The following is a 19,312-nucleotide window of genomic DNA, read 5'->3' as shown; positions in this document are numbered from 1 at the left end:
TTTCTGCATCTATTGACAGGATCATAGGGTTCTTATCCTTTCTTTTACTAATGTGAATCATGTTGATTCATTTATGAATATTGAACCACCCCTGCAGGCCAGGAATAAATCTCACTTGGTCGTGATGAGTAGTTCTTTTCATGTACTGTTCAATTTGGTTTGCTGGTGTTTCATTAAACATTTTTACATCCATGTTCATCAGGAATATTGGCTTGTAATTCTCCTTTTTAATGGGAGATTTGCTGATTTTGGAGTCAAGGTAATGCTGGCTTCATAGAATGAGTTTGGAAGCTTTCCTTCCTTTTCTATTTTTTGGAACAGTTTGAGAAGAAAAGGTATTAGCTCTTTAAATGTCTGATAGAATTCCCCTGGGAAGCCATCTGGCCCAGGACTCTTGTTTATTAGGAGATTTTTGATTACAGATTCAATTTTTTCACTGGGTAGGGTCTGTTTTAATTTTCTACTTCTTCCTGTTTCAGTTTTGGTAGTTTGTAAGTTTCTAGGAAATTTGTCCATTTCTTCTAAGTTGTCCAGTTTGTTGGGATATAATTTTTCATAGTATTCTCTTATAATTGTATTTCTCTGGTGTTGGTTGTGATCTCTTCTTTTTCATTCATAATTTTATCTGTTTAGGTCCTTTCTCTTGATAAGTCTAGCTAGGGATTTATGAATTTTCTTAATTTATTAAGAACCAGCTCTTAGTTTCATTTATCTATTCTACTGTTTTTTTGTTTCTATATTATTTCTGCTCCACTCTTTATTACTACATTTGTGTTATTATCAATGAGTTTTTACATATTTATTAATTATTTATATGTTTGGGTGCTCCCAGGTTGGCATAAATATTTACAATTGTTAGATCTTCTTGATGGATGGAACCCTTAATTATGATATAATGCCCTTCATCTCTCGTTACAGGTTTTATTTTAAAATATAGTTTGTTGGGCAGCCCGGTGGCTCAACGGTTTAGTGCAGCCTTTGGCCCAGGGTGTGATCCTGGAGTCCCAGGATCGAGTCCCGCATCAGGCTCCCTGCATGGAGCCTGCTTCTCCCTGTGTCTCTGCCTCTCTCTCTCTGTGTCTCTCATGAATAAATAAAATCTTAAAAAAAATTATATGTATATAGTTTGTTGTGTATGGCTACTCTGGTTTTCTTTTGATGCCCATTAGCATGAAAGATGATTCTTCATTCCTTTGCTTTGAACCTGCAGGTGTCTTTAGGTCTAAAATGAGTCCCTTGTAGGCAGCATATAGATAAGTCTTGTTTGTTTGTTTGTTTTTACCCATTCTGATACCCTGTGTCTTTTGTTCAGAGCATTTAGTCCATTTACATTGAGTAATTATTGAAAGATAGGAATCTAGTGCCATTGTGTTAACCTGTAGAGTTAGTGTTTCTGTTGATGTTCTCTGGTCCTTTCTAGGGTTTGTTGCTTTTGGTCTTAGAGCCCTTAAAATTTCTTGTAGGGCTGATTTAAATAGTGGTCATGAACTCCTTTATTTTTTGTGTGGGACACTCTTTATCTCTCCTTCTATTGTGAATGACAGCCTTGCTGGATAAAGAATTCTTGCTTGCATATCTTCCTTATTCAGCATGTTGAGTATTTTCTGCCACTCTCTTCTGACCTGTCAAATTTCTGTGGACAGATCTGCTGTGAACCTGTTTTCCCTTGTAGGTTAAGGACTTTTTTATCCCTTGCTGCTTTCAGGATTCTTTCCTTGTCTGTATTTTTTTGTGAATTTGACTATAATATGCCTTTGCAATGGCCAGCTTTTGTTGAATTTAATGGAAGTTCTCTGTGCTGCTTGGATTTGGGTGTCTCTGTCCTTCTCCAGGTTAGGGAACTTTTCAGCTATAATTTGTTTGAATAAACTTTCTGCCCCTTTTTTTCTCTCTCTTCATCTTTTGGGACTCCTATGATACTAATATTATTGCACTTTTTAATAAGTCACGAGTTTCCTAAGTCTACCTTTGTAACCCATTACCCTAACCCACCTCAGGCGTGTGACTGAGTTTCAAAACTCCACAATTTTAGGAACTCCCCTGGTGCAGACTTGTGCTGTTCCTACTGGAGAGGGTCTTGCCCCACTTTTGCCATTTGTCGATGGGCCCTAGGAAAGGTCAGATAGCTGTGCAGCTGTTTGCCGTTTATGGCAATGTAGAGCAGAAAGCTGGCACCAAGACCTCTGCTCTCAGCCGGCTTCCATGCTCCTGTGCCTGGTGCCACCCCTTCTTATGACCCAGGGGATCCTCAGACCAAGATGTTAACTCCTGGGATTTTGCCCTGCTTCGTTACCTGAGCCCCTTGAAGACAGGCACGACCCCCATGGTAGAGGACTTCTAACTAAAAGTTCAGATTTTATGCTCTGCTGCTTCTAATACTTAGTAATAGGCTCCGTAAGCAGGCTCCCTCCCTGCCTTCTCACCCATAGCTATATTTCCCCAAAGTCAACTCTCTGCACCTCTTACTTTCTTAAAAACATGATTGCTTTTCTATTTGTAGATTTGCAGTTTTTGTTCTCTCAGCTCTCTGATTTCTTGGATGTGCAGAATGACTTGATAGCTATCTAGCTGTGTTTGAGGGTGGAGATAGGCTTAGGGTCCCCCCACTCCTCCGCCATCTTGACTCCTTCCTCAGTTTTGTTGTTTTTTGAAGTAAGAGAAACTTGGACTTATTTATAGAAGATACAGGAGAAGAGTGGTTCATTGATGGTATAAGGTTTATATTGTGCCTAATTGGTTGCTTTTGCTTAGTAGTCAAGTACCAGTGGTTAAAATTTGATTAGAAAATAAATGGTATAGATAAGTGTGATATAGCTCAGTGTGGCAAGTGGATATAAAATGATTATATAATTATCAGTGGCTTTCTTATATGCCTTTTACCAATGGTAACCAATTAATATAAGTGATGGAGTCTTATATTAGTGACAGCACAAAATACTTACCTAGAAATAACTTTAATGGAAATACAAGGATGAAGAAAATGAAAAAGCTAGACAGGAAATCACAAAAGATTGAATAAATAATAAGCCTATCTTGTTCTGGTTGAGGAAACTTAATTTTTTAAATGTCAGTTCCTCCTAATATAATTTATATGTCAGTTTCTCCAAATATAATCTTAACAAAAATTCCAGTGGAATTTCTTTTTGGATGATGCTGAAATTCATTTGGTATACTAAATTAGCAAGACTAACTATATAAGTAAATTTGAAAAATACATTGATACAGATTCAAGAATTCGTTGATGGATCATTGGAATGGAAGATTCAGGAGCTTAATACATAAGTCAGTCTTCTCAAATCAAAGAGGAAGCATTGTAGTTTCCTACATAATTTTGGGAAGTTTTGCTAAGTACGTGGGGAAAAAAGTAAGCTCTTCATTTTATAACATTAGAATACATTCTAAGTGAACTAAAGAGTTAAATGTAAAAATAAGGAGGAAAAGAAAACTAGCAGAAATTATTGGGAAAAAATTACTGAGTAAAAGATTCAGGCTATAAAAATTATATTTTCTGAATTTTAAATAGCGAAAGAAAAGCAGAAACTAGCATGTTTGCAACAGATAAGTGAGGTTGATATTTATAGTGTGTGTATATAACAAACTGAAAGAATATTATAAAATATTGTAGTTACTTTGTGATATAGGTGGTTTTTATGTTTCAGCTTTTTTGTATTTACAGATTTTCTAACATTAGCATGTTTTAGTTAAAATCAGAAAGTAAATAAAAGTATAGCTTAAACAGATGAATTTTTAGTCTATTTTTATTTTGCAGACTCTTATTGAACAAATAGAACAGCGATCTGAAAAAATACCTGAGTGAGTACCTAGAAGTTCCTGTTTCTACATTACCTTCTTCTTGACGTGCTTTTTTTCTGAATCTGTTATATTCCTAGTATTTTCTGAGAATTACTTTGCATACTATGCAAGCTTTTTCTTGTAGCACATAACTTATTTTAGGAAAAGGTTGTAGACCTAACTTTGAGTTTGCAAGACATCTCTTTTTCCCATTGCAGGATTTGCTTTTAATTTCAAAGATGTAAGATTTTTCTCTACTCTTGGGAGATAAATCTTTAAAAGAATAAAAATCATAGCTTTTGAACCACAGTTCATTATGGTTTTTTTTTTCTTTTTATACGTAATATTTCTAGTGTTTAATATCGGGCACATGAGAGGTGACCTTATTGCTTTAGAGGTTTGGAAACTTCTGAGATTTAAGATCAGATTTAATTTACATATCTGAAATCAGAAGTTTATATTCCAATCTCATTTGCTTTTTATCAGATACCAACAACTGCTAAATGACATCCATCAGTGTTACCTTGACCAGCGGGAGCTCCTTTTGGGCCCTAGTATCACTTGTACCGTAACAGAGTTAACAAGCCAGAATAATAGAGATCATTGTGCCTTGGTAAGCTTCTGCTAGTTCGGAATGATGTTAAACCTTCCTCTGAAATATTTTGATGTCCTAGAAGCTGTGTGTAGGTATAAATGTTCTGGATCCCCTGTCAAAAAGCTTAAAGGATTTTTCTTTCAGTTATGAGACATCTGGTTTAGTAATTAGCATTCAGCTCATCAAAATACTCTGATTTTAATTTATTTTTTGAAGAATGAAGATTGACAAACAACTGTTACTCCTTGAAAGATGAAGTTTCAGAGTTTGTAGATTTATCTTGACAATTTAGTTTAACTTTTGCTGCGGAAGTGCTATTTTATTTAGTGATTTTAATTCGTATATAGAAAAATACACAAAGATTCTTTTATTAAATACCCCCTCTTTAACTAGAAAAGTAATTTCATTGTCAGAAGTTTAGAAAATAAAAGAAGAAAATAAAAATGAGTCATATTCACATTATGCAATAAATGGTTAAAAATCAACCATTTTCTGTTCTTCAGTGAGTTCTTTTATGAATATATATGCACAATCTCATTGCAAATAAAAGGTTTATTTTATTCATAAATGCTGAAATCATTATGTGTCTTTAACTGAAGGTAATGTGTGTTTCTTTCCTGCAGATTCGCAGTGGCTGTGCCTTTATGGTCCATGTATGCCAGGATGAGCACCAACTTTACAATGAATTTTTCACAAAACCAACATCAAAATTAGAGTAGGTGGTACACAAACTCTAACTCTTAGTTTTAAGATTTAATTTGCTAATCACTCTCATAGCAAATTATATTATAGGAGTATTTTAACATTAACTGCAGAGTGTTTTAACTTTTGTGGATGTGTGAACAATACTATTGGATAGGACAGTGGTTATTTTAAAATAAATGTGCAATTCAAAGGCCAACATGCTTTTATAGTATTTATAATGTATCTATGGAGACAATACGGTAAAATAGTAAGAGTCCTATGTTGGGAACTAAGTCTTGGCAATCTGTCTGTTTATCTCACTAAATATAATAATTCCTTCTAGTTGAAAAATTCTGTGGTTTTAACCAATGAAAGACACTTAAAAACACAGACATTATTTATTGAATACCCTTTCCTATTTTTCCCACAAAGTGTCTTTCAATGCCTGTGTTAGTCACTTTTGGTTTCTTCATATTGGCGATGTTGACTCTTGAAAATATTCCAAGATTATGACTCTTGTAGTGAGGAAGAAACAAATATATCTTACAGTTTTGATTAGGTTGATCACTTCTGATGAAATGCTATATATGAAAGTACTATTTTAAGTTTTTCCTTTCAAATGTTCAAAATTGCCAAAAACACTTGTATGCCCAAGTGCTTTGAATTTTGTTTATCAAAATCCAAGTATTGAAGAAGTTTGAATTCATCTTTCGCAGGGAAAATGTTACATTTGATTCACAAATGATGTAGAATATAAAAGAATAGTTAAATCAACCAAAATATTTGTTATTGTATTTAAGAGGATATATATAAAGTATTGCTGAAATAAATAAGGTTGTAATGAATTGACATTTAGCTGGGGGAAGCTACTTTGGGGTGACTATTGAAGACTGCTTTTGGATTTTGAGCTCTTAAAGCACAAAAAAATCTACAGTATTATTTTCACCCTTCACTTTTCATTATATAATGTTCCCATGCACTATTTTCCAGTAGATTTTTATTTTTATTGACTGGAGGAAATCAATGTTGCCTTTTAAACTATTAGAAAATCCTGAAAAGATTACTACTTATAACCATGTTTTATTCTTTCATTTTAGTGAACTTTTGGAGAAACTCTGTGTGTCATTGTATGATGTCTTCAGGCCATTGATCATTCATGTTATTCACTTAGAGACTCTGTCGGAACTTTGTGGAATTCTTAAAAATGAGGTGCTTGAAGATCATGTACAGAACAATGGTAAATGATAATTAGAAGTGATAACCTCAAAAGTCTTAATTTTATCTGTGGTTCAGTGAATTTGAAAACTCGCTGTCCTCTACCCCACTTACCTATGTAAGTTTAATATTTTTTATAGCCTGAGTTGGTGCCTTGTCCCTTTTAAAGTCAAGATGTACCTTATTTTTTTGACTAATGGTACAAATTAAATGGGGAAAGAGTTTTAAAATCTGGACAAAATTAGTAATGAAATATGGTTAACTATTCTTCCTGGCATCTGAAATCCAGAGTGAATTGTTGGTTTTTGCTTAGACATTTTTTTTTTTAAGATTTTATTAATTATGAAAGAGAGAGAGAGGCAGAGACATAGGCAGAGGGAGAAGGAGGCTCCATGCAGGAAGCCTGATGTGGGACTCGATCCTGGAACTACAGGATCATGCCCTGAGCCAAAGGCAGACACTTAACCAATGAGCCACCCAGGTGTCCCTAGACATTTCTAATACATTCTTACCAAAATACTTAAAATCATGACTATATTGCATACTCTTCATTTAAAAACAGGAATTGTTTTAGTGTACATACATAATAATGACCTATCTTTTTTGAAATTACAGATAAGCAATTCTCTGGAAAACTCTAACCATCTGATAGATTCTTTTATATTTGATTTGCCATAGAGAACCTCATTTTCCTAATGAGATTTAAGTAACTTTAAAAAAAACTCTTCAAGTAATTATTTTACTAGCAGAAATTATTGTTCTCATTTTGATTTTCGTTAGGAGACACTATAGGTTTGTTATGCTTCCAAAGTTTCTTATTCTGCATTTAATTCATTCTAAGATGTGTATTTTCTTACATATTAATGCCTCTGAATTATATTAATTTGAATATTTATGTTATGTAATATTTTCAACACCCTGCCCTTGGAAAGTTGTTACTGAATAATTGGTTTGTTTTAATACTGATGTCATCTAAAGAATGCAGAAATTCTATATAAACTCTTATTTCATCTTAATTTTTTACTCACTTTTCTTTGTGGAAACATTAACAAGTTGTTTAATATCTGTGGAACTCCATTTAATTTTAAAATTGGAATGATAACACAACTAATAAGCTGCCCCAGCTGTCTCTCAGGATTGGTCTGAAGCTGAATGAGATAACTTTTAAAAGCACAAAACACTTTAAAATTCAGACTTTATTATTCACATTAATAATAGAAATAATATCATAGAGTTTCAGGAAGAAGATATAAGGGCAAATTTATTTCCCAGTTTTAAATTTGAGGAAATTGAAGGACATGTATTAAATTTTTCTGAGGTCATCGAGTCATAATGAAATAGAATGCAACCACAGTCCCTGAGGCCAAATTACTTCCTATTACTACTAGACACTTGAGTAATATTTTTGCTTGTTTAAAGAAAGTATTTTTCTAAATACAAAGGAATGGATGATTACATTTTCTTACCAGCTGAACAACTGGGAGCATTTGCAGCTGGAGTAAAACAGATGTTAGAAGATGTCCAAGAGCGCCTCGTCTACAGAACTCATATCTACATTCAGACAGACATCACAGGGTACAAACCTGCTCCTGGAGATCTGGCTTATCCTGACAAGTTGGTGATGATGGAGGTAGGGTTCCCTTATTTCCTCTTGATCTCTCCCTTGGCTGCACACACCTTTTGGTATTAGTGAAAATAGGTTTTTTCTTTTTAATTCTCATTCAGGGTATAAAATCAAGATAACTTGTCCTAAAATCACAGGAAATGAAATTTTAAAAAATTGAATAAAAGATTTATTAGGTTGTTTTTCCTTCAAGTTGTATTTTTTAACTCAGTTCCCTCCCCTTTTTGGGAAATACATGTTCTCAATTTTTTAAAAGATTTATTATGTACTTTAGTGCATGCATGAGCATGGGGAGGGGCAGAGAGAGAGGGAGAGGGAACGGGAGAATTTCAGGCAGCTTCCTTCCCGAGAGTGGAGCCTGATCCCATGACCCTGAGATCACAATCTGAGCTGAAATCAAGAGTTGGATACTTAACCCCCTGAGCCACCCAGGTGCCCCGCTTTCTCAATTTTTAAATTGAATTTGTGCTCCCTGTGATTCCTCTTTTTTTTAATAAATGGCATAGAAGAAGATTGATAACATAGGAGCCACCATAGTTGATTTTCATATAACCATATGTCATGCTGTCTCATAAAAACCCTGTAGGCCATCTCTTCAAAATTCTGCAGTACCAATGTCTAGTTTATGGTGTGAAGAGTTACCTCACTGATCATTTGTCTCACTGATTCAGCTACACATGAATCTTTATTTTCTTTGAGTGCTAGACAGAGTTTAAATAATGCTGAGGATATTAGTGCTAAAACAGAATTAGAACCTAGAAATGTTTTTTTTAAGTAGGTTCCATGCCCATTGTGGAACCCAGCATGAGACTTGAACTCACAACCCTGAGATCAAGACCTGAGCTGAGATCAAGAGTCAGATACTTAACCAATAACCAACTAAGTCACTCATGCGCCCCAGAACCTAGAACTTTTTTAATAGAAGTTTCAAATATGAGCAAAAAGTAGAGAGAATAATATAATTAACTCTTACACATCATTACCCCAGCTTCCACATGGCCAGTCTTAGTTCACTTAGACCTCCATTACTCCTCTTCCCTACCATTAGTTACATTGGAGCAAATTTCTAACATTTTATTAATAAATATTTCAGTAGGTGACTTTAAAAGGTAAGGGCACATTTTATTTTTTGCAATGAAGTCTTTTTTTTCCAGTTTTATTGAAAGGAATTGACATATATCAGCAAATTTAAGGCATAGACTATGATGATTTGATTTACATACTTTGTAAAATAATGACCACAATAGGGTATCCCTGGGTGGCGCAGTGGTTTGGCGCCTGCCTTTGGCCCAGGGCGCGATCCTGGAGTCCTGGGATCGAGTCCGGCATGGAGCCTGCTTTTCCCTCTGCCTGTGTCTCTGTCTCTCTGTCTATCATAAATAAATAAATAAATAAAATCTTAAAAAAAAAATAATGACCACAATAGGTTTAGTTAACATCAGTCATCTCATGTGGATAACAATACAAAGAAAAGAAATTTCTCTTTGTGATAAGCTCTTAGGGTCTACCTCTGAACAACTTTCCTATCTATACACAGTATTATTGTTAACTATGGTCATCATGTTGTAAGTTACATTTATAGTATTTATCTTATAACTGAAAATTTGCACTTTTTAAAACAATTTTTTAGATTTCACATGTGAGATCATACAGTATTTGTCTTTCTCTGACTTACTTCACTTAGCATAATGTTTTCAGGGTCTATCCATGTTGTTGCAAATTGTTGAATTTCGTTATTTTTTTTAATGGCCGAGTGATATTCCACTATCTCTATAGACCACAACTTCTTTATCCATTCATTCATTGGTAGACACTTAGGTTGTTTCCATGTCTTAGCTATTGTGAGTAATGCTGGCAGTTAACATGGGGGTGCAGATACCCTTTTGAATTAGTGTTTTCATTTCCTTTGGATATATTCCCAGAAGTGGAATTGCTGGGTCATATGGTAGTTCTATTTTTAATTTTTTGAAGATCCTGCATACTGTTCTCCAGAGTGGCTGCATCAATTTACAGTTCTGCCAGTAGAGAACAAGGGTTCCCTTTTCTCCATATCCTTACCAATACTTTTTCTTTTTATCTCTTGTCTTTTTGATAATTGCCATTCTAACAGGCTTGAGATGGTATCTCATTGTGGTTTTAATTTGCATTTCCCTGATGATTATTGATATCGAGCATCTTTTCATTCCCTGTTGGTCATTTGTATATCCTCTTTGGAAAAATGTTGATTCAAGTCCTTCATCCATTTTTAATTGGGTTGTTTGGTTTTTATGCTGTTGAGTTGTATGAGTCTTTATTAACTCTTGATCAGATAGATGGCTTACAAATGTTTTTTCCCATTCTGTAAGTCATGTTTTTGCTTTGTTGATGGTTTCTTTTGCTGTGCAGAAGCTTTTTAGTTTGATGCAGTCCTACCTGTTTATTTTGCTGAGCACACTTTTCATTTTAATACAACTGTGACATAGTTATCACAGCTAAAAACGTTATTGTAGTTCCTTAATATCATTGAATATTCAGTTGAATCTGGAATTTTTTCAGATTTAGTAGTTGTTAGTGTTTTGTCCCACTTACTTTATCTCTTTGTATGTTTTATTACTGAACCATTTGAAAGTAAATTATAGACATTGTGATACTTCACTTCTGAATACTTCAGTTCTTACTGTCCTAAGAATAAAAATATTTTTCACATAATCACATGCATGTATATTTTTTTACATATATATAAATTAACATGAATTCAACAATATTGTTTATATGCAGTACATATTCAAATGTGCCCAGTTGTCCTTCAAATATCTTGAAAATAGGATAAAAAAATTTAATAGGTGGAATCCAGTCAAGGTTACCGTTTCTCCCTGTCTTTTTGTTTTGTTTTGTTTTTTTGTTTTTATGACATTGGCTTTTTTTAAAGAGACTGAGCTGGCTTTATTGTAGAATGTGCCACATTCTGGATTTGTCTTATTGTTTTCCTCATATTTAGATTCAGATTAAACTTTTGTCTTTAAAACAATTTTTTTTGCTAGAATACTACACAGCTGATGTGTACTTACCTCATGACATCAAAGGCATATAATGTCAGGAAGTCCTACAAGTGGTTAAGGTAGTAATTGCTAACTTTCTTCATTATAAAAGTCCATTATCAAAAACAAAACAAAACAAAAGTCCATTATCCCCTTTGTAATTAGTGAGTAATGATGAAATGATACTTTGGGATTATGTGGGGTTTATGTTCCCCAGCATCTTTTTACCTGGTGGTTATTGGAACCATTAATGATCTGTGCCTTAACTAGTTATTATGTTAGGAGTAGCAAAATAGCAATTTTCTTATCTGCCATTTCTTCTGCATTTATTAGTTGGCATTCTACTGTAAAGAATTAATTTCTTTTTCTTGCTCCCTTTTTCCTACCTCTGACCCTTCTAGACTAGTGGAGTTTTTTTTTTTTTTTTTTTAAGTTTTATTTATTTTTTTTTAATTTTATTTATTTATGATAGTCACACAGAGAGAGAGAGAGAGGCAGAGACACAGGCAGAGGGAGAAGCAGGCTCCATGCACCAGGAGCCTGACGTGGGATTCGATCCTGGGTCTCCAGGATCGCGCCCTGGGCCAAAGGCAGGCGCCAAACCGCTGCGCCACCCAGGGATCCCGACTAGTGGAGTTTTTAAAAAATTCATTATAATCTATTGCCATTTTTCTTTTTGAAGCTCAGAATTGTTCCAGATTTGACCAGTGGAAGATGGCTTCTTTGTCCCTTAGGCAGCTTTAGATGGCTTCTTTGTCCTTTTGACATGTTCCTGTAATTTTTGAGGACTTCTTCCTTTTTTATAAACAGTTTTATTGAATTATAGTTTATAAACCCCAAATTCACCCACTTAGAGTTTATAATTTAGTGGTTTATAATATATTCATGGATAGGTGGAACCATCACCATACTCAGTTTTAGACCATTTTCACCATCTCAGAAAGCAACCCTGTACCTTTAGCTGTCAGCCTTCTAGTCTGAGGCAGACACTGATTTCTGCCTATAGATTGCTCTATTTTAAACATTTCATATGAATAGAATTATGTAATATATGGTCTTTTTGTGATGTCTTTCACTTAGCATGTCTTCACAGTTCATCTATGTTATAGCATGTATTAGTACTTTTTTCCTTTTTAATGGCTGGATAATATTCCATTGTATGATTGTAATAGATGTATCACATTTTGTTTATCCATTTGTCCACTGATGGACACTTGGGTTGCTTCTGCCTGTTGGGTGTTATAAATAATATTGGTTCAAACATTCACATACACATTTTTGTGTGGACATGGGTTTTCATTTCTGTTGTGTATATGCCTAGGAGTGGAATTGCTATGTTTTAGTAACTATCTGTTTAATCAGAATAGCTAGATTGTTTTCCAGAGTGGCTGTACTAGTTTACATTCCTACCAGCAGTGTATGAGGGTTCTGATTTCTCCACCATTTTCTTTTTTAAAGGTTTTATTTATTTAGTTTAAGAGAGAGTGTGTGCAAGCAGAGGGAGGGGGAGAGATAGAATCCTTAAGCAAACTCCCCAGTGAGTATGAAGCCTGATGTAGGCTCAGTCCCCTGACTCTGAGATCATGATTTGAGCCCAAATCAAGAGTTGAATGCTATCACTTGCCATGAGGGAAATACAAATCAAAACCACAATGAGATACCATCTCATACCAGTGAGAATGGTGAAAATTAACAAGACAGGAAACAACAAATGTTGGAGAGGATGTAAGAAAGGGAAACCCTCTTGCACTGTTGGTGGGAATGTGAACTGGTGCAGCCACTCTGGAAAACTGTGTGGAGGTTCCTCAAAGTGTTAAAAATAGAACTGCCCTATGACCTAGCAATTGCACTGCTGGGGATTTACCCCAAAGATACAGATGCAGTGAAACAGCAGGATACCTGCACCCCAATGTTTCTAGCAGCAATGTCCACAATAGCCAAACTGTAGAAGGAGCCTCGGTGTCCATGGAAAGATGAATGGATAAAGAAGTTATGGTCTATGTATACAATGGAATATTACTCAGCCATTAGAAACGACAAATATCCATCATTTGCTTCAACGTGGATGGAACTGGAGGATATGATGCTGAGTGAAGTAAGTCAATCGGAAAAGGACAAACATTATATGGTCTCATTCATTTGGGGAATATAAAAAATAGTGAAAAGGAATAAAGGGGAAAGGAGAGAAAATGAGTGGGAAATATCAGTGAGGGTGACGGAACATGAGAGACTCCTAACTCTGGGAAACGAACAGGGGTGGTGGAAAGGGAGGTGGGCGGGTGGTTGGGGTGACTGGGTGACAAGCATTTGATGGGACGAGCACTGGGTGTTATCCTATATGTTGGCAAATTGAACTCCAATAAAAAATATACAAAATAGGGGATCCCTGGGTGGCTCAGCGGTTTAGCGCCTGCCTTTGGCCCAGGGCGCGATCCTGGAGTCCCAGGATCGAGTCCCACGTCGGGCTCCCGGCATGGAGCCTGCTTCTCCCTCCTCCTGTGTTGTGTCTCTGCCTCTCTCTCTCTCTCTCTCTCTCTCTCTCTCTCTCTCATGAATAAATAAATAAATAAATCTTAAAAAAATGTATATATATACAAAATAAATAAATAATCACAAAAAAAGAGTTGTAATAATTGTGTTGTTTTAAAGCTAACAGGCTTGAAATATATCAGGCTATTTAGTTTATTGCCCTTGCCTATTATAAGGATTTTCTCAACTTTCATCCCTTCTCCTGACTTCTATTTACATTTATATTTTGGATAATTAATTATTTGCATAGTACTTCTTGTTAATGATACATAAAATCAGCCTTACAGGAATCAGATATATGATAGGTAGGACATATAGTTTTGAGGCTGTTTGTTTATTACCCAGCTTTTATTACTCTGCAGGCTTATAGTCAGGCTCATAGTAGGAATATTGCTAATAATTCCAAGGAAAGGTAGATAATCCCTTTGCAGGAGTTACTTGGTTTTGAAGGCCACAAAGTAGGTATGATGAAGACTAGCTCTGTTTCTCAGTCCAGTCTGGGGAATTGTATTCTCATTCCTTCTTCCCCTTCTTTCTTTGTCTTCTTTATGAATTTCAGCTTTATATTTTAGATAGAATGCCTGTTTTAATAGTTCTGATAGGATGTTAGGTGATGAAGCTTACTAGAAGTCGCCCTCCCACTGTAACTTAGTGATATATTTAGTATGTTTACTTAGTCATCACATGACCAGTATCCTAATGCTTTCTTGTGTGGACCTTTTGGTTTAAGGATACCACTTTTCAGTAAATATGCTTGCTTTGTTTTTCTTTTGGTGTGGGGCAGGGGCATAAGGTGATCCTGCTGTGACACCTGTGTACCATTTAGGGCTTGGCTGTACTTTCTGGTTTCTGCATGCAGAGAGGACTGGCTCGAGCCATATGGAGTCTGTCTCCCAAACGGTTTTCTGGCCATTCCTTTTGGTAGTAGCTATGTGTTTGTTAGTTCTTCATTTCTGTATATTTCTACCTTTATAAAGCTATAAATATGAATAAGTGAGATTTTCATTACTAAGTAGTTAGTGACGTGTGTCTATTTGATGTTATTCTTTAGACAGTGAAGAAGGGTTTCAAAAATAGCATACTGTAGCTATTCTCACATAAAGAGAAAGCCAGTTGTTTAGATTGGCCAGTTAATTGATAAAAGTACTTCTGATTCAGAATATATCCTATCCAATCTTAAACTTTGTTTCTAAACATAAAGTTGAAAATTAGCTTCCTATATACTAACCTGTGTATTTCACCCTTCAGCAGATACCTGGTAATGGTTCTGAAATTAGTGGTATATTTATGGGAATAGAGACACTATACTGATTTAATTTTTTCATTTCCATAGGTTGTTTTGCTGTGGTTCTCTTCATTAGTCCATTTATTTATTAACTAGTTTTTTTTAACTTTATTGAAAAAACATGTTCATATTGCCAAACACAGCTGAAAGCTACACTTTAATATTTCTTCTGATTTCTTTATATAGCAAATTGCAAGGAGTTTAAAAGATGAGCAGAAGAAGGTACCTTCAGAAGCTTCATTTTCAGATGTTCGGTTAGAGGAAACGGAGTCTAATAATCTAACAAAATCTGGTATGTTATGGTGTTCAACTCTTTTATTCATTTGTTTAAACTTTTATTGAGGACTTGTCATGTTCTAGGCATGATAAACAGTTTTCTGCCTTTGAGGAGCCCACACTTGGGTGGGGGGAGATTGATAAGCCACAGGTATAATTGAGTGGTAACATGCTAAAGATATGTACAGTGCACTCTTGGGCCATAGTAGAAGGGCATCAGAATTATGAAGGGAGATGAGGTTTGAGTGCAGGAAGGTGAGTTTGGTGAGAGATGTGGTATCTGAAAGCTGTACTGTATAAAGAAAAGAACGAGAGGACCAGGTGAAGTAAGGTTGTTTAAGATAGAATAGCCTGGAGGAGGATGTAGGAATGGAAGACCGTGGTGGTTTTGGGGAAGTCAAATGGTTTTGGCATGCTTGGGCATAGGTTGGTTGTAGGGAAGAGCAGATAAAACAGGCCAGGTAGGTGTCCGTGATAGTCTCATGGACTTTGGACTTCCTGCTAATATAGTGTATTGGCAAATTCCAGATTTGCATCTTATAAATATATTGAGTACCTGGGACTGGGATAAGATACTGATAAAAATATATGGGATAGTTTGGACTAGGGTGCATGTTATGAAAGAAACAAAATTGTCCAAGAAGCATCCTGAGTATTTATGAATTATGTAGACCACAAGCTAGATGGGAAGCAGGGTTATTCTTTCTGCTCTCCTTCTCACTGTAAGGGAGACACTGAAGCTCACCTCCTCATGGAGCTGAGACTGACTGGGAGTTGGGGTAGTGAGAATGGGAGGCTTTAAAGAGCCCCAATTGTCTCAAAATCCCCAGGTTTAGGGCATCTTCAGTTATTGTGTGTTATTCTATGAATAGTTGTGATACCTCAAAGCCAGACTGCCAAGCGGCTTGGATAGTCCCTCTTTGGCGAAGCCATTTTATCACACTTGCCTCATAGAAAGAGAGACTCATTGGGGGTTAAAATTTCCTCCTTTGAAATAGAACCTGTGCCGTATCTTAGTATACCTTTTGATCCTAGTATACACCTGGGACCTAGTAAACCTCTGCAAGAGTAGTTGGAGAGATTAGAGTACATTTCTGTCTTACAGACCCTGGTCTTGTACATCTTCCCTTTCCCCAGTTAATTCTATTCTTTTACCCATGCCTGGCCTTGATATAAATAAGGTATTGTTGGCAGAACTATAGAGACTAGTTAGGAGATTGTTTTGTTTTCATTTGGAAGATAAAAGTTTGAGCTAGGGCACTGACAAGAGGATGGAGAGAAGTGAATAGATGAGACATCTGATTAAAAGCTTGAATCAATAGAATTTGAGGACACACTAGTTGTGGGGGCTGAGACAGACTTAGCAGGTCCATGTGGACAACTGGGAGAATCTGTGTATATCAGTCTAGAGCTGTACTGTTCAGTATGGTTCAGCAGCCTGCCATTGAACATGTGAAATGTGACTCATCGGAATATGCTGTTAGCATATAAAATGCACACCAGATTTCAAAGACTTAATATGAAATAAAGATAGAAAATACCTTATTACTAATATGTCTTGAATACATGTTAAAATGGTGATATTTTGGATATATATTGGGTTAAAAATGTTAAAACTCATTCCACTTATTTTCTTTTTAATTTTTTTAATGTGGCATTTTAATATGTTACATTTATGGCTCACATTGTGTTTGTCTCGGACAGTACTTCTCTAGAGCCTTAAAAAGGACTGAGTTGGACGATGAAGATTGTAGAGTAGTTGACACTTTGGGCTTGTGTGTAGAATCACTTCAGGACAGATAGTAGTAGAGTAGCAATAGCAGAAATCTGGGGGGAATACCTCAGCAGATGCTAACAGTAAAGAGCAAATGGAATTAGAGGAGTGTCCTGGGCTGACAGCGAGATAGGTCAGAAGCAAGGGGATAGGATGTGATTGAAGACAAAAGTAGGAGGGCTTGACATAGTTTTAGGTAAAGCGTGAGAAATGGAAGATCACAAAGATACTGTGGTCAGAGAATGAGATGCTAAGATTTAATAATTAAGAGATGAAATAGTTTGGAGTGGTAAGAATGTCTGTAGAAAATATTAAAGTAATTCTGAAAGAAACTCTTGAGAAAATCTGTATGGTAGGGAATGCAGGGATGGAAGTGAAGGTCTTCAGAATTGACAACCATGTGGTTGTCCATATGGTTATATTTTATTTTATTTTATTTTATTTTATTTTATTTTATTTTATTTTATTTTATTTTATTTTATTTTTTATTTTATTTTATTTTATATTTTTATTTTATTTTATTTTATTTTATTTTATTTTATTTTATTTTATTTTATTTTATTTTCCATATGGTTATTGATGCTACTTAGAATGTGATAGAATTTGGGATGGAAAGCAAGACTGAGTCATACTTAGAATGTGATAGAATTTGGGATGGAAAGCAAGACTGAGTCAAGCAGCAAGGGGCGCAAAAAAAAAGAGTATATAATCACTTTTCTTGGTTCTTGGTTTCTTGGTACGTTGGAAGTGAAAATGAGAAGCCTCCAAAGTGAGAGCTTTAAACAACATGATGTTCATATAATGTAACTAGGTGCCAGGGCAAATTGATAGAGGGACCATAGTGTGAAGAGGCTGATTATCAGTATGTTTAAAAGAATAGGCCCTATTCTCTACATAGAGCAGTTCAGGGGAGGATGGGGCTCATGGAGATAGAGGAGGATGCCAGAGGAAGATTGCAGGAGGAAGAAGCCCTGCTCTTCAAAAGAGGCAGCCAATAGCTACTCCCCTTTTGATGTATTGTCATGTAAGTTGACTTTCCCTCTGTCATAAGCCAACTTCTGCTTTAAAGTACTTAAATAGATTTGTTTCACTGAACTTGTATTTGGGAGTACTTTTTTGGCTCTATTTTATATTGAAGGAGGGATCCTACAGATACGATAATCTTAGCACAACTAGAGATATTTAATTTCCTAAATATTCTTTGATATAATTTGTTGAGTTTATTCTTTTTAAGGAACTTCATATAAAGTAGATATTTTAAGGTAATGCCTTAGAGAGGAGCTTTTAAAATTACATGTAAAAGTTTATGTACTTTTGAAAAGCAGAAAGTTAAAGTGAAAAGCAGAATTATAAAGTGAAAGCACTAACCTACAGCGTTCTCTCTTTTCCCCCATATACCACGACCTCCAGACCTTCTTCTAAGCATAGGCCGTTTTAGCTCTTTTAAAAAAAAAAAGAAAAAAGGACTGTGCTTTCCTTGGCTATACTTTTATATTTTTATTATTGAAAAGATTTCAAATATACCAAAAAGCAGAAGGAATGATACAACAAACAGTGAACACTAGTACTCACCATCTGGATTCAAGACTTTACATTTTATCACGTTATATATACATAATATTCTTTGGTTAATCATTTTATTTTTATTTTTTTTAAGTTTATTTAATCTCTACACCCAGTGTGAGGCTTGAACTCACGACCCCAAGATCAAGAGCCTCATACTCCTCCAGCTGAGCCAGCCAGGTGCCCCAATCTTTCGCTAAAGATTGCCACATTGCCAGCTTATTCTTGAGTATTTCATTATCTCTCTAAAAAAAGGACATCTCTTATATAACCACAAAACTTTATTGCACTAAAACATTTAGTAGAGTTTCCTAATGTCTTCTAATACCCAGTCTATATTTCATTATCCCTTCTTGTTCCAAAGTATTACCTTAAATTTGCTTATGTGGCTCATTTGAACTCTGGTGATTGTGCTTTCCTTACAAAGATGTCTCTGTTCAACTAAGCTTCCTGCCTGTTGCTCCTCACCCTCACCAGAGTGTCTGCCCTGTCTCAGAGAGAGGGGGGACATTACTCTTGGGAATTGGATAGACTAAGTAGGCCTGTAAGCAATACAGCTAAGAGCATGGAAGGCAGGCTGTCAAGCTATGATTAATTTTCCTGTTTCACATTGCTTTATTTTCTTGTCATTCTCTCCCTCCATTGATTCCCACTTGCTTCCACATGACTACATACAGATCTACCTCCTTTTTGAATAAGGTGTATGTATACTGTTTATTTATTCCATAAAGATTATTGATCAGGGTTCTAGAATAGCTGTTTGAGTTAAACACACACACACACACACACACACACACGAGGCTGGAATGTATATATGTATTTATGTGCAGTCTCACTTAATTGTGTTAAATACCAGCTGTCATGGATTCCTGTGGGTTCCTATGACATTCTTGATTAAAGGTGAAAAAACCTAGAGAAAAAATAGATGCCTCCAGCTATTGATAACTAATAACAGTTT

At 35.4% G+C, this 19,312-nt stretch overlaps 1 protein-coding gene across 3 annotated transcripts in view; it reads left to right on the top strand.

Annotated features, from left to right (window-relative positions):
• COG3 (component of oligomeric golgi complex 3) overlaps positions 1–19,312 on the top strand; it is a 67,678-nt gene that overhangs the window by 20,748 nt on the left and 27,618 nt on the right. For all 3 annotated transcript variants that reach the window (XM_025478255.3, XM_049099515.1, XM_035704566.2), the window contains 6 exons: positions 3,770–3,813; positions 4,279–4,405; positions 5,011–5,102; positions 6,169–6,308; positions 7,756–7,916; positions 14,928–15,033. In XM_025478255.3, the coding sequence (XP_025334040.1) occupies positions 3,770–3,813; positions 4,279–4,405; positions 5,011–5,102; positions 6,169–6,308; positions 7,756–7,916; positions 14,928–15,033 (670 nt within the window). The remainder of the gene's footprint in view (positions 1–3,769; positions 3,814–4,278; positions 4,406–5,010; positions 5,103–6,168; positions 6,309–7,755; positions 7,917–14,927; positions 15,034–19,312) is intronic.

This window comes from Canis lupus, chromosome 22 (assembly GCF_003254725.2).
Source record: "Canis lupus dingo isolate Sandy chromosome 22, ASM325472v2, whole genome shotgun sequence".
NCBI lineage: Eukaryota > Metazoa > Chordata > Mammalia > Carnivora > Canidae > Canis > Canis lupus.
This window is presented reverse-complemented; position numbering and strand designations above follow the sequence as displayed.